The following is a 15,552-nucleotide window of genomic DNA, read 5'->3' as shown; positions in this document are numbered from 1 at the left end:
AAAAAAAAACTGTTGGCAGGACAATGAACATTGGCCTTCTTCATTTTTGAATATTCTTGGCTCTATCTTACACCCATCGCAAAGCAGCACACTGTCAAAAGCAAGTGCTACTGCTCGTTTCCAACTAATGAAATTGTCATTTTGAGGAACGGCACCCATGTTATTTAAATAGTGAACACACCTGCACCTATAATGGGAATTGGACATGTCATTCTCGCTGGACTCCACACTTTTATCGAGCGATTTATTGAGCCAATTTGAGCAAGGAATGTATGTACGGCTTACAATCTGACAGTCCTGAGACAGCACGAATTGTCATGTGTTCTGTCTTATCATGGCAGATGTGATGTTTGAAGCCACTGACAAATATAATCCTGTAATTGGTTGCATTTCATACCTCCAGGAGTGGAAAGCAAAGCAACCTTTCCATTTTTTTCTCTGCAGGTGAGCTTGCTCCTGTGGTGGCAGTAGTCACGTGTGGTGCTGCTGCATTTCAGCTGTATATGTTTTATTTCACATTCTCATCTTCTGTGACCATTTTTTAAAGATGTTAGTTTTTGACAATGCACATTTAATATGGGCTTTTTATTTGTGTGTGTGTGTGTGTGTGTGTGTGCGTGTCTGTGGGCATATGGAATGCACTGCATGCATTTTATCTATTATGATTACTATTATTAGTAGTGCTATTATTAATTAATTTATTTATTTATATGAAAATGGACTTGTTCACTGCACCCTCCCAGGAGATCTTAGAGAATCTCCCAGGAGATTTTAGAATATACAAATTTAAGAATATCTGTTGTGAAAGTGTAGGAACACGGACCCACAACAGGGGGCGCAAATGAACGGACAATGGAGAAGGTGACTAACAAGGTTTTACTGTTGTGAAACGTGCACAACTAATACAACAATTGACAATGTGGAGGTAAGCCGAATTCCACTGGTGTCGTGTGGGCAGGCTCGAAGGTAGGAGACGTCCGTCCAAGTCGAACCGGAACCACCCGGGTTTCCTCTGCCACCGAACCCTGGAAGTACTGGAACCGCCAAGTCCCGAATTCCCAGGTGGCCACTGCCTCCGCTCGTCGGATCCGGTACTGCTGGCAAGAAAACAGTAGACACACAGGTGTGGGTGCGGCTGCACCCAGTAACACAGAGGAGGGGAGAAGTCGCCTCCACCTCACGTCACAATGCTGCAGGAAGGTGAGTACTTATCTGAAGCTACGGCTTCTTGTAAACAGCTGTCCTGCAATGCTCAACAAGAAAGACAATATAATAATGTACGAAGTACAGCAGAGAACGTTACCTTTATCTTAAGGCGATATCTCGGCACTGAGGTGGAGACGCCGTCCTACTGATATACCTCCGTGCTGAGTGGAACAGCTGTGTCCAGTGATGGGTGACAGCTGTCACCCAGGCTGCTCCCATAAGGTGGCAGCGCCCTCTGGTGCCTGGAGCCCGCACTCCAGGCAGGGCGCCCTCTGGTGGTGGTGGGCCAGCAGTACCTCCTCTTCAGCGGCCCACACAACAGGACCCCCCCCTCAACGGGCGCCTCCTGGCGCACGACCGGGCTTGTCCGGATGGCGACGATAGAAGTCGGCCAGGAGGGCCGGGTCCAGGATGAAGCCCTTCTTCACCCAGGAGCGCTCCTCGGGACCGTACCCCTCCCAGTCCACCAGGTACTGAAAACCCGGCCCATCCGACGGACGTCGAGGAGCTGGCGCACAGTCCAAGCCGGTTCCCCGTCGATGATCCGGGCAGGAGGTGGTGCCGGACCCGGGGTGCAGAGGGGTGAGGTGTGATGGGGTTTTATCCGGGAAACATGAAATACTGGATGGATCCGCAGTGAGGCCGGAAGCTGGAGCCTCACTGCGGCGGGGTTGATGACTTTGAGGATCTTGAAAGGTCCGATGTATCGTTCCTGGAGTTTTGGGGAGTCCACCTGCAGAGGAATGTCCTTGGTGGACAACCATACCTCCTGCCCAGGACGATACTTGGGGGCCGGGGCCCGCTGCCGGTCTGCATGTTTCTTCGCCCTCGTCCGGGCCTTCAATAAAGCAGAGCGGGCGGCACGCCACACCCGACGGCACTTCCGCAGGTGGGCCTGGACCGAGGGCACACCGACCTCTCCCTCAACCACCGGAAACAGGGGGGGCTGATACCCCAAGCACACCTCAAAAGGGGAGAGGCCGGTGGCTGACGACACTTGACTGTTGTGGGCGTACTCGATCCAGGCCAGGTGGGTACTCCAGGCCGTCGGGTGCGCGGCTGTCACACAGCGTAGTGTCTGCTCCAGTTCCTGATTGGCCCGCTCTGCCTGCCCGTTGGTCTGGGGGTGGTACCCGGACGAGAGGCTGACCGTGGCCCCCAGTTCCCGGCAGAAGCTCCTCCAGACGTGCGAGGTGAACTGGGGACCGCGATCGGAGACGATGTCTGATGGTATCCCATGCAGACGGACGACGTGGTGGACCAAGAGGTCCGCGGTCTCCTGGGCCGTTGGTAGCTTCGGGAGGGCCACGAAGTGGGCCGCCTTGGAGAAACGGTCCACTACCGTGAAGACGACGGTGTTTCCCTGGGACGGCGGGAGGCCCGTGACAAAGTCCAGGCCGATGTGGGACCAGGGGCGATGTGGGACGGGCAGCGGCTGTAGCAACCTGAGGTCTTTTGGTGGTTGGCCTTGCCCCTGGCGCAGGTGGTACAGGCCTGGACGTAGTCCCGGACGTCGGCCTCCAAGGACGCCCACCAGAAGCGCTGCCGGACGACTGCCACGGTCCTTTGCACCCCAGGGTGACAGGAGAGCTTAGAACCGTGACAGAAGTCCAGTACTGCAGCTCTGGCTTCCGGTGGGACGTAGAGTCTGTTCTTTGGTCCGGTTCCGGGGTCCGGGTCACGGGTCAGGGCCTCCCGGACGGTCTTCTCCACGTCCCAGGTGAGGGCGGCCACGATAGCGGACTCCGGGATGATGGGATCCGGGGGATCCGACGGTTCCGTTTTGACTTCGTCTTCGTGTACCCGGGACAATGCATCCGATCTTTGATTCTTGGTCCCGGGACGGTAGGTAATCCGGAAGTCAAAACGGCCAAAGAACAGTGACCAGCGGGCTTGCCTGGGGTTCAGCCGCTTGGCGGTCCTGATGTACTCCAGGTTCCGATGGTCAGTGAAAACCGTGAATGGCACGGCTGTTCCCTCCAACAGATGTCTCCACTCTTCGAGGGCCTCTTTCACAGCAAGGAGTTCCCGATTGCCGACGTCATAGTTCCGTTCAGCGGGGGTCAACCTGCGGGAAAAATAGGCACACGGGTGAAGGACCTTATCGGTCTTCCCGCTCTGGGAGAGCACCGCTCCTATCCCTGAGTCCGAGGCATCCACTTCAACCACTAACTGGCGGCTAGGATCGGGCTGCACCAGAACTGGTGCAGACGAAAAGCGCCGTTTCAATCAATCAATCAATCAACTTTTTTCTTATATAGCGCCAAATCACAACAAACAGTTGCCCCAAGGCGCTCCACATTGCAAGGCAAGGCCATACAATAATTATGAAAAACCCCAACGGTCAAAACGACCCCCTATGAGCAAGCACTTGGCCACAGTGGGAAGGAAAAACTCCCTTTTAACAGGAAGAAACCTGGCAGGAATGGGGTCTAATAAGCATGTTGATGGTTTGGATGAAGTAACTAATGAAAATAACTCAGACAGAACAATCGGAGAGAAAGAGTCTAACCAAATACCGGCATCACTGAAAGCAGCCAAAGATAACGATACATCTTTGGGATGGTTATGAGTAATTTTTTCTCTAATAGTCAAAATTTTGTTAGCAAAGAAAGTCATGAAGTCATTACTAGTTAAAGTTAATGGAATACTCAGCTCAATAGAGCTCTGACTCTTTGTCAGCCTGGCTACAGTGCTGAAAAGAAACCTGGGGTTGTTCTTATTTTCTTCAATTAGTGATGAGTAGAAAGATGTCCTAGCTTCACGAAGGGCTTTCTTATAGAGCAACAAACTCTTTTTCCAGGCTAAGTGAAGATCTTCTAAATTAGTGAGACGCCATTTCCTCTCCAACTTACGGGTTATCTGCTTTAAGCTACAAGTTTGTGAGTTATACCACGGAGTCAGACACTTCTGATTTAAAGCTCTCTTTTTCAGAGGAGCTACAGCATCCAAAGTTGTCTTCAATGAGGATGTAAAACTATTGACAAGATACTCTAACTCCCTTACAGAGTTTAGGTAGCTACTCTGCTCTGTGTTGGTATATGACATTAGAGAACATAAAGAAGGAATCATATCCTTAAACCTAGTTACAGCGCTTTCTGAAAGACTTCTAGTGTAATGAAACTTATTCCCCACTGCAGGGTAGTCCATCAGGGTAAATGTAAATGTTATTAAAAAATGATCAGACAAAAGGGAGTTTTCAGGGAATACTGTTAAGTCTTCTATTTCCATACCATAAGTCAGAACAAGATCTAAAATATGATTAAAGTGGTGGGTGGACTCATTTACTTTTTGAGCAAAGCCGATAGAGTCTAATAATAGATTAAATGCAGTGTTGAGGCTGTCATTCTCAGCATCTGTGTGGATGTTAAAATCGCCCACTATAATTATCTTATCTGAGCTAAGCACTAAGTCAGACAAAAGGTCTGAAAATTCACAGAGAAACTCACAGTAACGACCAGGTGGACGATAGATAATAACAAATAAAACTGGTTTTTGGGACTTCCAATTTGGATGGACAAGACTAAGAGACAAGCTTTCAAATGAATTAAAGCTCTGTCTAGGTTTTTGATTAATTAATAAGCTGGAATGGAAGATTGCTGCTAATCCTCCGCCCCGGCCCGTGCTACGAGCATTCTGACAGTTAGTGTGACTCGGGGGTGTTGACTCATTTAAACTAACATATTCATCCTGCTGTAACCAAGTTTCTGTTAGGCAGAATAAATCAATACGTTGATCAATTATTATATCATTTACCAAGAGGGACTTAGAAGAAAGAGACCTAATGTTTAATAGACCACATTTAACTGTTTTAGTCTGTGGTGCAATTGAAGGTGCTATATTATTTTTTCTTTTTGAATTTTTATGCTTAAATAGATTTTTGCTAGTTATTGGTGGTCTGGGAGCAGGCACCGTCTCTACGGGGATGGGGTAATAAGGGGATGGCAGGGGGAGAGAAGCTGCAGAGAGGTGTATAAGACCACAGCTCTGCCTCCTGGTCCCAACGCTAGACAGTCACAGTTTGGAGGATCCCAAAAAATTGGCCAGATTTCTAGAAATGAGAGCTGCTCCCTCTAAAGTGGGATGGATGCCGTCTCTCCTAACAAGACCAGGTTTTCCCCAGAAGCTTTGCCAATTATCAATGAAGCCCACCTCATTTTTTGGACACCACTCAGACAGCCAGCAATTCAAGGAGAACATGCGGCTAAACATGTCACTCCCGGTCTGATTGGGGAGGGGCCCAGAGAAAACAACAGAGTCCGACATTGTTTTTGCAAAGTTACACACCGATTCAATGTTAATTTTAGTGACCTCCGATTGGCGTAACCGAGTGTCATTACTGCCGACGTGAATTACAATCTTACCAAATTTACGCTTAGCCTTAGCCAGCAATTTCAAATGTCCTTCGATGTCGCCTGCTCTGGCCCCCGGAAGACAATTGACAATGGTTGCTGGTGTCGCTAACTTCACATTTCTCAAAACAGAGTCGCCAATAACCAGAGTTTGATCCTCGGCGAGTGTATCGTCGAGTGGGGAAAAACGGTTAGAGATGTGAACGGGTTGACGGTGTACACGGGGCTTCTGTTTAGGGCTACGCTTCCTCCTCACAGTCACCCAGTCAGCCTGCCTTCCCGACTGCACGGGGTCTGCCAGGGGGGAACTAACGGCGGCTAAGCTACCTTGGTCCGCACCGACTACAGGGGCCTGGCTAGCTGTAGAATTTTCCACGGTGCGGAGCCGAGCCTCCAATTCGCCCAGCCTGGCCTCCAAAGCTACGAATAAGCTGCACTTATTACAAGTACCGTTACTGCTAAAAGAGGCCGAGGAATAACTAAACATTTCACACCCAGAGCAGAAAAGTACGGGAGAGACAGGAGAAGCCGCCATGCTAAAACGGCTAAGAGCTAGTAGCTACGCTAAGCTAGCGGATTCCCAAACAGGGAATCCGACACTAGACAGGCTGTGGAGCAGCACAGGTAACGCACGACAACAGTGCTAAAATAAAATAAAAATCCACTAGACAGGCTGTGGAGCAGCACAAGTAACGCACAACAACAGTGCTAAAAAATAAAATAAAAATAAAAATCCACTGGACAGGCTGTGGAGCAGCACAGGCAACGCACGACAACAGTGCTAAATAAAAATCCACTGGACAGGCTGTGGAGCAGCACAGGTAACGCACGACAACAGTGCTAAAAAAAAATAAAATCAAAATCAAAATCCACTGGACAGGCTGTGGAGCAGCACAGGTAACGCACGACAACGGTGCCAAAACAAAACAAAAAGCCACTAGACAGGCTGTGGAGCAGCACAGGTAACGCACGACAACAGTGGTAAAAAATAAAATAAAAATCCACTGGACAGGCTGTGGAGCAGCACAGGTAACGCACGACAACAGTGCTAAAAAAAATAAAATAAAAATCCACTGGACAGGCTGTGGAGCAGCACAGGTAACACACGACAACAGTGGTAAAAAATAAAATAGAAATCCACTGGACAGGCTGTGGAGCAGCACAGATAACACACAACAACAGTGCTAAAAAATAAAATAAAAATCCACTGGACAGGCTGTGGAGCAGCACAGGTAACACACGACAACAGTGGTAAAAAATAAAATAAAAATCCACTGGACAGGCTGTGGAACAGCACAGGTAACACACGACAACAGTGGTAAAAAAAATAAAATAAAAATCAAAATCCACTGGACAGGCTGTGGAGCAGCACAGGTAAAAATCCACTGAACAGGCTGTGGAGCAGCACAGGTAACACACGACAACAGTGCTAAAAAATAAAATAAAAATCCACTGGACAGGCTGTGGAGCAGCACAGGTAAAGCACGACAACAGTGCCAAAAAACAAAACAAAAATCCACTGAACAGGCTGTGGAGCAGCACAGGTAACGCACGACAACAGTGCTAAAAAATAAAATAAAAATCCACTGAACAGGCTGTGGAGCAGCACAGGTAACACACGACAACAGTGCTAAAAAATAAAATAAAAATCCACTGAACAGGCTGTGGAGCAGCACAGGTAACGCACGACAACAGTGCTAAAAAATAAAATAAAAATCCACTAGGCAGGCTGTGGAGCAGCACGACAACAGTGCTAAAAAATAAAATAAAAATAAAAACGAAAGCGTTAGCAAGCTAGTTAGCTTGCCAATGCTGATGAAGGTTAGCTGATAAAAGTGCTCCGTCGCGATGCTTCGACCGTTAGAGGTCTTCTTTAAGCGTTGGAGCACGGTGAAAAAGTAAAAAAAAAAAAGTAAAAAAGTCTTGAAAAAGACTGTTAATTCAAAGAACTCAAACAGCTCAGTTCAAACAGCTAACAGATACAGCAGAACACCGCTGTGCTCCGGAACAGGAAGATAATCGGTGCAGAACGCGGCTTCGCACCGATCCGACCAGGTGAAGGGGATTTTTGGTGAGGTCAGGGCTGTCAGGGGGCTAACTACCTGACTGTAGCCCTTAATGAACCTCCTGTAGAAATTAGCAAAGCCGAGGAACTGTTGCAGCTTCCTACGGCTTGTGGGTTGGGGCCAATCTCTCACCGCCGCAACCTTGGCCGGATCAGGGGCGACGGAGTTAGAGGAGATGATAAACCCCAAGAAGGACAAAGAAGTGCGGTGGAACTCACACTTCTCGCCCTTCACAAACAGGCGGTTCTCCAACAACCGCTGTAGGACCTGACGGACATGCCGGACATGAGTCTCAGGATCCGGGGAAAAGATGAGTATATCGTCCAGATACACGAAGACGAACCGGTGCAGGAAGTCCCGCAAGACATCGTTTACCAATGCTTGGAAAGTCGCGGGAGCATTAGTGAGACCGAACGGCATGACCAGGTACTCGAAATGACCTAACGGGGTGTTAAATGCCGTCTTCCATTCGTCTCCCTTCCGGATCCGAACCAAATGATACGCATTCCTAAGATCAAGCTTGGTGAAGACTTTGGCTCCATGCAAGGGGGTGAACACTGAATCCAACAAGGGCAACGGGTATCGGTTGCGAACCGTGATTTCGTTCAACCCCCTGTAATCAATGCATGGACGAAGCCCGCCATCTTTTTTACCCACAAAAAAGAAACCAGCACCCATCGGGGAGGTGGAATTCCGGATCAACCCGGCAGCTAATGAGTCCCGGATGTAGGTCTCCATTGATTCGCGTTCCGGCCGTGAGAGGTTGTACAGCCTACTGGACGGGAACTCACTGCCTGGAACCAAATCAATGGCACAATCATACGGGCGGTGGGGAGGAAGCGTGAGAGCCAGATCCTTGCTGAACACGTCAGCGAGGTCATGGTACTCCGCCGGCACCGCCTTCAGATTGAGCGGGACTCGGACCTCCTCCTTAGCGTGGGAGCCGGGAGGAACCGAGGAACCTAGACACTTCCGATGGCAGGTCTCGCTCCACTGTACCACTACCCCGGACGGCCAATCGATCCGGGGATTGTGCTTTAGCATCCAGGGAAAACCCAGAACCACACGGGAGGTGGCCTGAGTCACAAAGAACTCGATCACCTCCCGGTGGTTACCTGACACCACCAGAGTTACTGGAGGTGTCTTATGTGTGATCGGTGGGAGTAGGGAGCCATCTAGTGCCCGAACCTGTACAGGCGAGGTAAGAGCCACCAGAGGGAGCCCTATCTCCCTGGCCCATCTGCTGTCTAGCAGATTCCCTTCAGAGCCCGTGTCCACCAGTGCTGGGGCCTTCAGGGTTGAATCCTCATACAGGATTGTGACTGGGAGTCGTGTGGCAATGTGGGTGTGTCCCACGTGAATGTTTTGGCCCACCCCTGGCCCAGTCTCTAGGGGCGGGCGTTGGTGTTTTAACCGCTCGGGGCAGTCGTTTGCAAGATGCTCACTCGAGCCACAAACAAAACAAGCTCCATAGGCCCGCCTCCTTTGTGCTCCAGGTGCCCTAAATGTTGCCCTGCTCGTGTCCATAGCTTCGTCAGCAGGGGGAGCCGTAGGCGCACGGAGCGCAGGAACAGAGGAGCGTGGGGAGGGCGGAGCTTGGTCGGAACCGGAAGGGAGAGGGACGACGCGTGCCTGGCCACGCCCTTCGCCTCGTTCCCGACGGCGTTCTTCTAACCGGTTGTCGAGTCGTATGACCAGATCGATGAGCCCATCTAAGTCCCGCGGTTCGTCCTTCGCCACCAGATGCTCTTTTAGGACCAGTGACAGTCCGTTTACAAAGGCGGCGCGGAGGGCAGTGCTATTCCAGCCGGATCTCGCCGCCGCGATGCGGAAGGCGACTGCATAGGCAGCTGCGCTCCGACGCCCCTGTCTCATTGACAGTAACCTCTATTGGGGTGGTCGAACACTGTTCTGAGCTCCCGCACAAACCCATCGTATGTATGAAGGAGCCGTGAGTTCTGCTCCCAGAGCGCTGTAGCCCAAGCGCGTGCCTCCCCGCGAAGCAGGTTTATTACATAAGCTACTTTGCTAGCGTCAGTCGCGTACATCACGGGACGCTGTGCGAAGACGAGCGAACACTGCATCAGAAAATCCGCGCACGTCTCCACACAGCCTCCGTACGGTTCTGGAGGGCTTATGTAAGCTTCTGGGGACGGAGGAAGGGACCGTTGAACGACCAGTGGAACGTCACTATCACGCGCAGGGTCCTCGGGAGGGAGAGCCGCAGCGGCGCCCGGAGGGCGCGCTTCCACTTGTGCGGCGAGAGCCTCCACCCTGCGGTTTAGGAGAACGTGCTGCTCGGTCATTAAATCGATCCGAGTGGTGAAAGCGGTGAGGATCCGCTGCAACTCACCGATTACCCCTCCCGAAGACGCCGACGCGCCCTGTTCTTCCATTGGCCGTTCAACAGCCGGTTGACGCCCCTCGGGATCCATGACGCTGGCCGAGATATCCTGTTGTGAAAGTGTAGGAACACGGACCCACAACAGGGGGCGCAAATGAACGGACAATGGAGAAGGTGACTAACAAGGTTTTACTGTTGTGAAACGTGCACAACTAATACAACAATTGACAATGTGGAGGTAAGCCGAATTCCACTGGTGTCGTGTGGGCAGGCTCGAAGGTAGGAGACGTCCGTCCAAGTCGAACCGGAACCACCCGGGTTTCCTCTGCCACCGAACCCTGGAAGTACTGGAACCGCCAAGTCCCGAATTCCCAGGTGGCCACTGCCTCCGCTCGTCGGATCCGGTACTGCTGGCAAGAAAACAGTAGACACACAGGTGTGGGTGCGGCTGCACCCAGTAACACAGAGGAGGGGAGAAGTCGCCTCCACCTCACGTCACAATGCTGCAGGAAGGTGAGTACTTATCTGAAGCTATGGCTTCTTGTAAACAGCTGTCCTGCAATGCTCAAAAAGAAAGACAATATAATAATGTACGAAGTACAGCAGAGAACGTTACCTTTATCTTAAGGCGATATCTCGGCACTGAGGTGGAGACGCCGTCCTACTGATATACCTCCGTGCTGAGTGGAACAGCTGTGTCCAGTGATGGGTGACAGCTGTCACCCAGGCTGCTCCCATAAGGTGGCAGCGCCCTCTGGTGCCTGGAGCCCGCACTCCAGGCAGGGCGCCCTCTGGTGGTGGTGGGCCAGCAGTACCTCCTCTTCAGCGGCCCACACAACAATATCACCATCATCTTTTCCTTTGTTATAATCCAGATTTATGTCACAGGCCTCCATGAGTGCTTGACCCCCCCCGGCATAAAATCTAAATTGCTGAATTTTTTTTTTTAATGGTTTTATATTTTCCATGCCTAATGCATATGACTTATTTGCCCAGTCATTGAAAGTCCAGTAAAAGCTGTAAATTATTTAATGTTGTAGGTATGATATGAATTTGACTCCATGTCTGCAGATCATTTCTCTTTTTGCCTGCATGCTGCGCACAGCACGTCAGTGACTCAGAACCACACCCATATTTGGCTGTTCAGATATTTCGATGGAGCTACAATTTCAGCTAAAAGTAAAATACTGCTCCTCCACATCGAAAGGAGCCAGTTGAGGTGGCTCGGGCATCTTTTCCGGATGCCCCCTGGACGCCTCGCTGGAGAGGTGTTCCAGGCACGTCCCATCGGGAGGAGGCCCCGGGGAAGACCCAGGACACGCTGGAGGGACTACGTCTCTCGGCTGGCTTGGGAACGCCTTGGGGTTCCCCCGGAGGAGCTGGAGGAGGTGTGTATGGATCGGGAGATCTGGGCGGCTTTGCTTGAGCTGCTGCTCCCGCGACCCGACTCCAGATAAAGCGGAAGAAAATGGATGGATGGATGGACAATACAGATTGTTTAAATGTAGTTTTGCACAATACATTTTCTTAAATTCTTAAATTTCTGAAATTCCTTAATAGTTAATAATACAGCTTCAATGCAATGCATTTACTATGGGAGTTTATTACCCATTCAGAAACTGTTACATCGCAATTTGCATATTGAATTATATATTGCAATATATACAGTTACCATTTATGCTTCAAATTACCCCCAGCAATACCTACACCCATCTGTGTACCCAACAGCATGTTGGTCCTAAAATAAGTGTGGCAATCACGAGGCAGCAGAAAGTGTTTAGGCCACAGACTACCAAAACACTGCTCTAAAGCTGAGTGCTGAGCTTTTTCTGCCACTTATACAGTGCAATATTCAGACACATCTTACACAGTCGGATTCACAACACACATATAATTTACTTCTATATACAACAAAAGTGAATTAAATCAACAATTAAACTAAACCAAAGTCTTGTGCAGTGATAGTTTCGAGTTAGGTGAGGTAGTAAAGTTATATGTGACATCAAGTCTGAGTACTTACGTGCTGTTTAAGTTGGTGCATCAGTTTGTCTCGCTCCCTTTTGAGGGCCAGAACCTCCTCTTGGGTTTTCTTTTTATTGGAGGCAGACAATTCCAGCAATGCAATGTTCGCATCTTTCTCACTGATGGCTGCCAGAAGAGCTTGTTGTCTGAAAATGAAAAACATTATGGCATCAGCAGGCTTTAAAATGAAATTAAATTTAAATAAGAAAGGGTAGAAAAACATGCAATAACACTTTTGAAAACAAAAGATGAGGTCTACAGCATGTCCTGTGTGGTGTGTGTGTGTGTGGGGGGGGGTGTAACCATCGTTTTGCCCTACTTCTTATCTCAGATTTGTGTCCAACCTTACTGCAGTTAAGATTTAAGATTTTCGGTAAATCAGACAGTTCTTTCAGGCTGCACATGAGAGGGGTTGGTTGTGTTTGTGCGGCTCACGTCAGATGGCACTCACTTCATCTCCAGGATCTCCTCCAGCTGTTTCCTGCGCTCTTGTCTCATATTGGTGAGGTGGGTGTCTCGTTCCTGCAGAGACTGCTGTGTGGAGGACAGACGCTGCTTGGTGGCGTCCAGCTCCTGCCTCGTCCTCTCCAGGGTGCCCATCAGCTCCTCCAACTATAATCCACAGCAAGACCAATCAAATCCATTCACTCCCACTGAGCACATCACACCGCCTCAGTTAGAATGAAAACATAAGTTTCTGTCCAACATTGCAGGTATAGTATCATATTTGAAAAAAAAAAAAATATTTAAAAATAAAATTTATTATTTCTGACAACCGTTTTTGTTTTCATTTTTGAAAGAATGGTAAAAAGTAAGCCCTATTGCTTTCTCCCTTTTTCACATGGGGTCACCACAGCAGAGCCAGTATGGATCTGCATATGGACTTGTCACAAATTTTATGCTGGATGCCCTTCTGGATGCAACTCCATATAGAGTGGGCAGAAGTGGAACCTTCTGCTCTGGAAACAAGCATGTTAAGTAGTTGAACACCATGCTGCTATTAAAATTTCTGCATTTGATTCTAATTCCAAAAAAAGAATAATTCCAACAAAGAATAATTTTGACCCTTTATCTGCTATCAGACTCTGTCATGAGTCATTCTGTTTTACTGTTCGAGCTGAGTATTGTGCTTTTATCTCTCAGTTATCTTATAATTTTCCCTCCATGTCACTTAGTATTTTCCTCCCGTGGTGTTCATTACTTGTGCTCTTACTACACTGTGACATTTTCTCTGAGTTTGCTTTGTCATGCTTTATAAGCACGAACAATCTGTAATTCACGTGGAGAGCTCGCTAGTAACATACCGGATGAATCAGAAAACAATCATCAAATAATTAGTTGCTGACTGGCCAGCAGCAGTCTACTAGAGGAGTGAGTTTGGCTCCACTGATGTTGGTAGCATCCACGGCCCAGGAAGCAGCAGTTTCCTTTCATCACGATGATTGAGCATGACATGGAGACCTTGAGACCCACCAGTCCTTTCTCTCACTCTGCCAGATGACGTTCAGTCTACAACCCATCTCCTATCTAACTGAAGTTACAAGAGTGGCCTTCACATGTGGCCTGCACATGTGAAGGGCTGCGTCAGAAAGTGGGCTGTAATAGAGTGGAGCCATTGATCCAAAATCTGCTGCTTGGGAGACTCCTTTTCTAAGACTAAGAAGAGGGTTTTTGGATGTGGAGAACCAAGTTGAGAAGCAGTCCATGGCCTACTGTCGCTGCGGCAATATTCCTGGCTCATTCTGTAATATGCCATAAGGTTACCGACTTCAGCTGGGGATAGCAGATGGCACACCTCAGCCCTCTGTGACACATTCCTCAAAGGCCTTAAAGAGCAGCTAAATGAGCTTCTAGTCTCCTTCTTCCATCTGACCTTGACGCCCTGGTGGAGCTAGCCACAACGGCCAATCACCGACACAAGATAGATTGTCTACGCTCCAGTCCTGAATGATAGCCGTGCACCCAAGCTCCAGCATCCATGTTTGTGGCGAAAAGTTGCCTCAGACGTCTACCCAGCCAACCTGCCCACTCCAACATCATTTAGAGCATATTCAGTTTCATGTCATTTGTACACCACTGACTGTGTTAATTCTAAGCTTTTCCTGGTTACACATCCATGGTCATCAGGTACAAATGTCAAATGGTGTACCAGATGTTGTGCTTTTTGTAACACTTCCATTTTGCACTTCTGGACAAATATTATGCTTTTCCTCTGAGTTATCTCGGAATTTTCCATCTGTGTCATTTTCTATTTTCCTCTCATGCTGTTCATTACTTGTGCTCTTATCATGATGTTTTCCTCTGTGTTTGTTTCGGTTAGTTTAACTTCTGGGTTTTGAATTCCAAATTTGTGAGTCCCTGCACTACCAGATTAACTGTTTAGCAACCTTTATAACCACTTTATAACCACAGTTGCAGCGTTAGAGCTAATACACTGGAATGTGTGAGCTTCGACCTTGTTCGTCACTGTGTTTTTGCTGTCATTATGGATTCCCGTTTTTCACCTGTTATCTTGGACCGTAGTTTTGTTATTCAGCACACTGCTGAGCTGCAGGATCAGTGGTAACATCAATACCAACCACTGGTGTGTATTTGTGATTAGCAAATCCACACCTTCACATGGTGGCTGCTGTCCATGGTGCCGTCCCTACGCGGGTCCTGTCCTAAGCCTTTCTTGTCCCCTTGAGTTCCCAATTTGATGCTTGGACCCTTCTTAGTCTGGTCTTTGCCTCCTTGTCTGTAAAAGTACATCTATTTTAAAAACATTAATCATTTTAAACTTATGAAGCTGCCACACCATCTTATACCCATCTGGCTGAAGAAAAACCAGAAATGAACAATCACGTTAGGAGAATTCAGAAAGAGTTTGATTTTAAAATGATGAGCTTATAGGACAGGAAGACAACACAGAGGTGATCTAAGTTAAGTCAGAGTGAGGGTGCACCCGTCAAATGGGAGGTACTGAAGTGGAGTTAATGGGTAAGTGGGGGGGGGGGTTCACACTAATAGCGGTGTTACTTACCTGGGAGCAAGACTGCAGACGGAGAGGAAAAGGAAGAACACAACATGATGATAGGACAAGAGGAAAACAGTGGCAGCAAAAAGACAAGAACAGAAAAGGAAAAGTAAAAATATTAGATCAAAACATAAAACAATCACTATAAACAGACAGGACTCAATGGAGATTGCAGTGGAATCTCTGTCAGACAACATGGGAGATTCCAAAGGCACCTGTGACAGCAGCTGCTCTGCAGGATGCACCATCTCAAACATCTGCTGCCAAGTCTGTGAGCTGCAGACATGCATCCAGACAGGCAAACATTAGCAAAAGACAGGGTTCAAGGGCTAAGCAACGGTGCTTTGGACACCAAGGCTGAACAGGTGAGCAAGTGAGGGAGTCAGTAAAGGATGCAGAGAAGATCACACAAATGTCTCAACTTCAGGACAGAGGTTTCATACCCGACCTATAACAGTACTCATTCACTCAGTGTGTGTAGGCCCGGAGCAGCTCTCATCATGCAGAGCACTCTGTTAACTCCACAAAACTCAGTGGGTAAGGGCA

General features: G+C 48.7%; 1 protein-coding gene across 7 annotated transcripts in view; it reads right to left on the bottom strand.

Moving 5' to 3' along the window:
• The window catches only part of erc2 (ELKS/RAB6-interacting/CAST family member 2), a 77,119-nt gene that overhangs the window by 4,254 nt on the left and 57,313 nt on the right, over window positions 1-15,552 (bottom strand). For 6 of the 7 annotated variants that reach the window (XR_004559562.1, XM_034166480.1, XM_034166485.1 and 3 more), the window contains 4 exons: window positions 15,013-15,024; window positions 14,604-14,727; window positions 12,442-12,602; window positions 11,989-12,136 (listed from right to left, as the gene is read on the bottom strand). Coding sequence is in view for 6 of the 7 variants with exons in the window: in XM_034166480.1 (XP_034022371.1) it covers window positions 11,989-12,136; window positions 12,442-12,602; window positions 14,604-14,727; window positions 15,013-15,024 (445 nt within the window). In the remaining variant the exon portion in view is untranslated. The remainder of the gene's footprint in view (window positions 1-11,988; window positions 12,137-12,441; window positions 12,603-14,603; window positions 14,728-15,012; window positions 15,025-15,552) is intronic. The other variant, XM_034166481.1, reaches the window with a different exon arrangement.

This window comes from Thalassophryne amazonica, chromosome 3, assembly GCF_902500255.1.
Source record: "Thalassophryne amazonica chromosome 3, fThaAma1.1, whole genome shotgun sequence".
NCBI classification, from domain to species: domain Eukaryota; kingdom Metazoa; phylum Chordata; class Actinopteri; order Batrachoidiformes; family Batrachoididae; genus Thalassophryne; species Thalassophryne amazonica.
The sequence above is the reverse complement of the archived record's forward strand: the minus strand, read 5'-3'. Positions and strand labels throughout refer to the sequence as shown.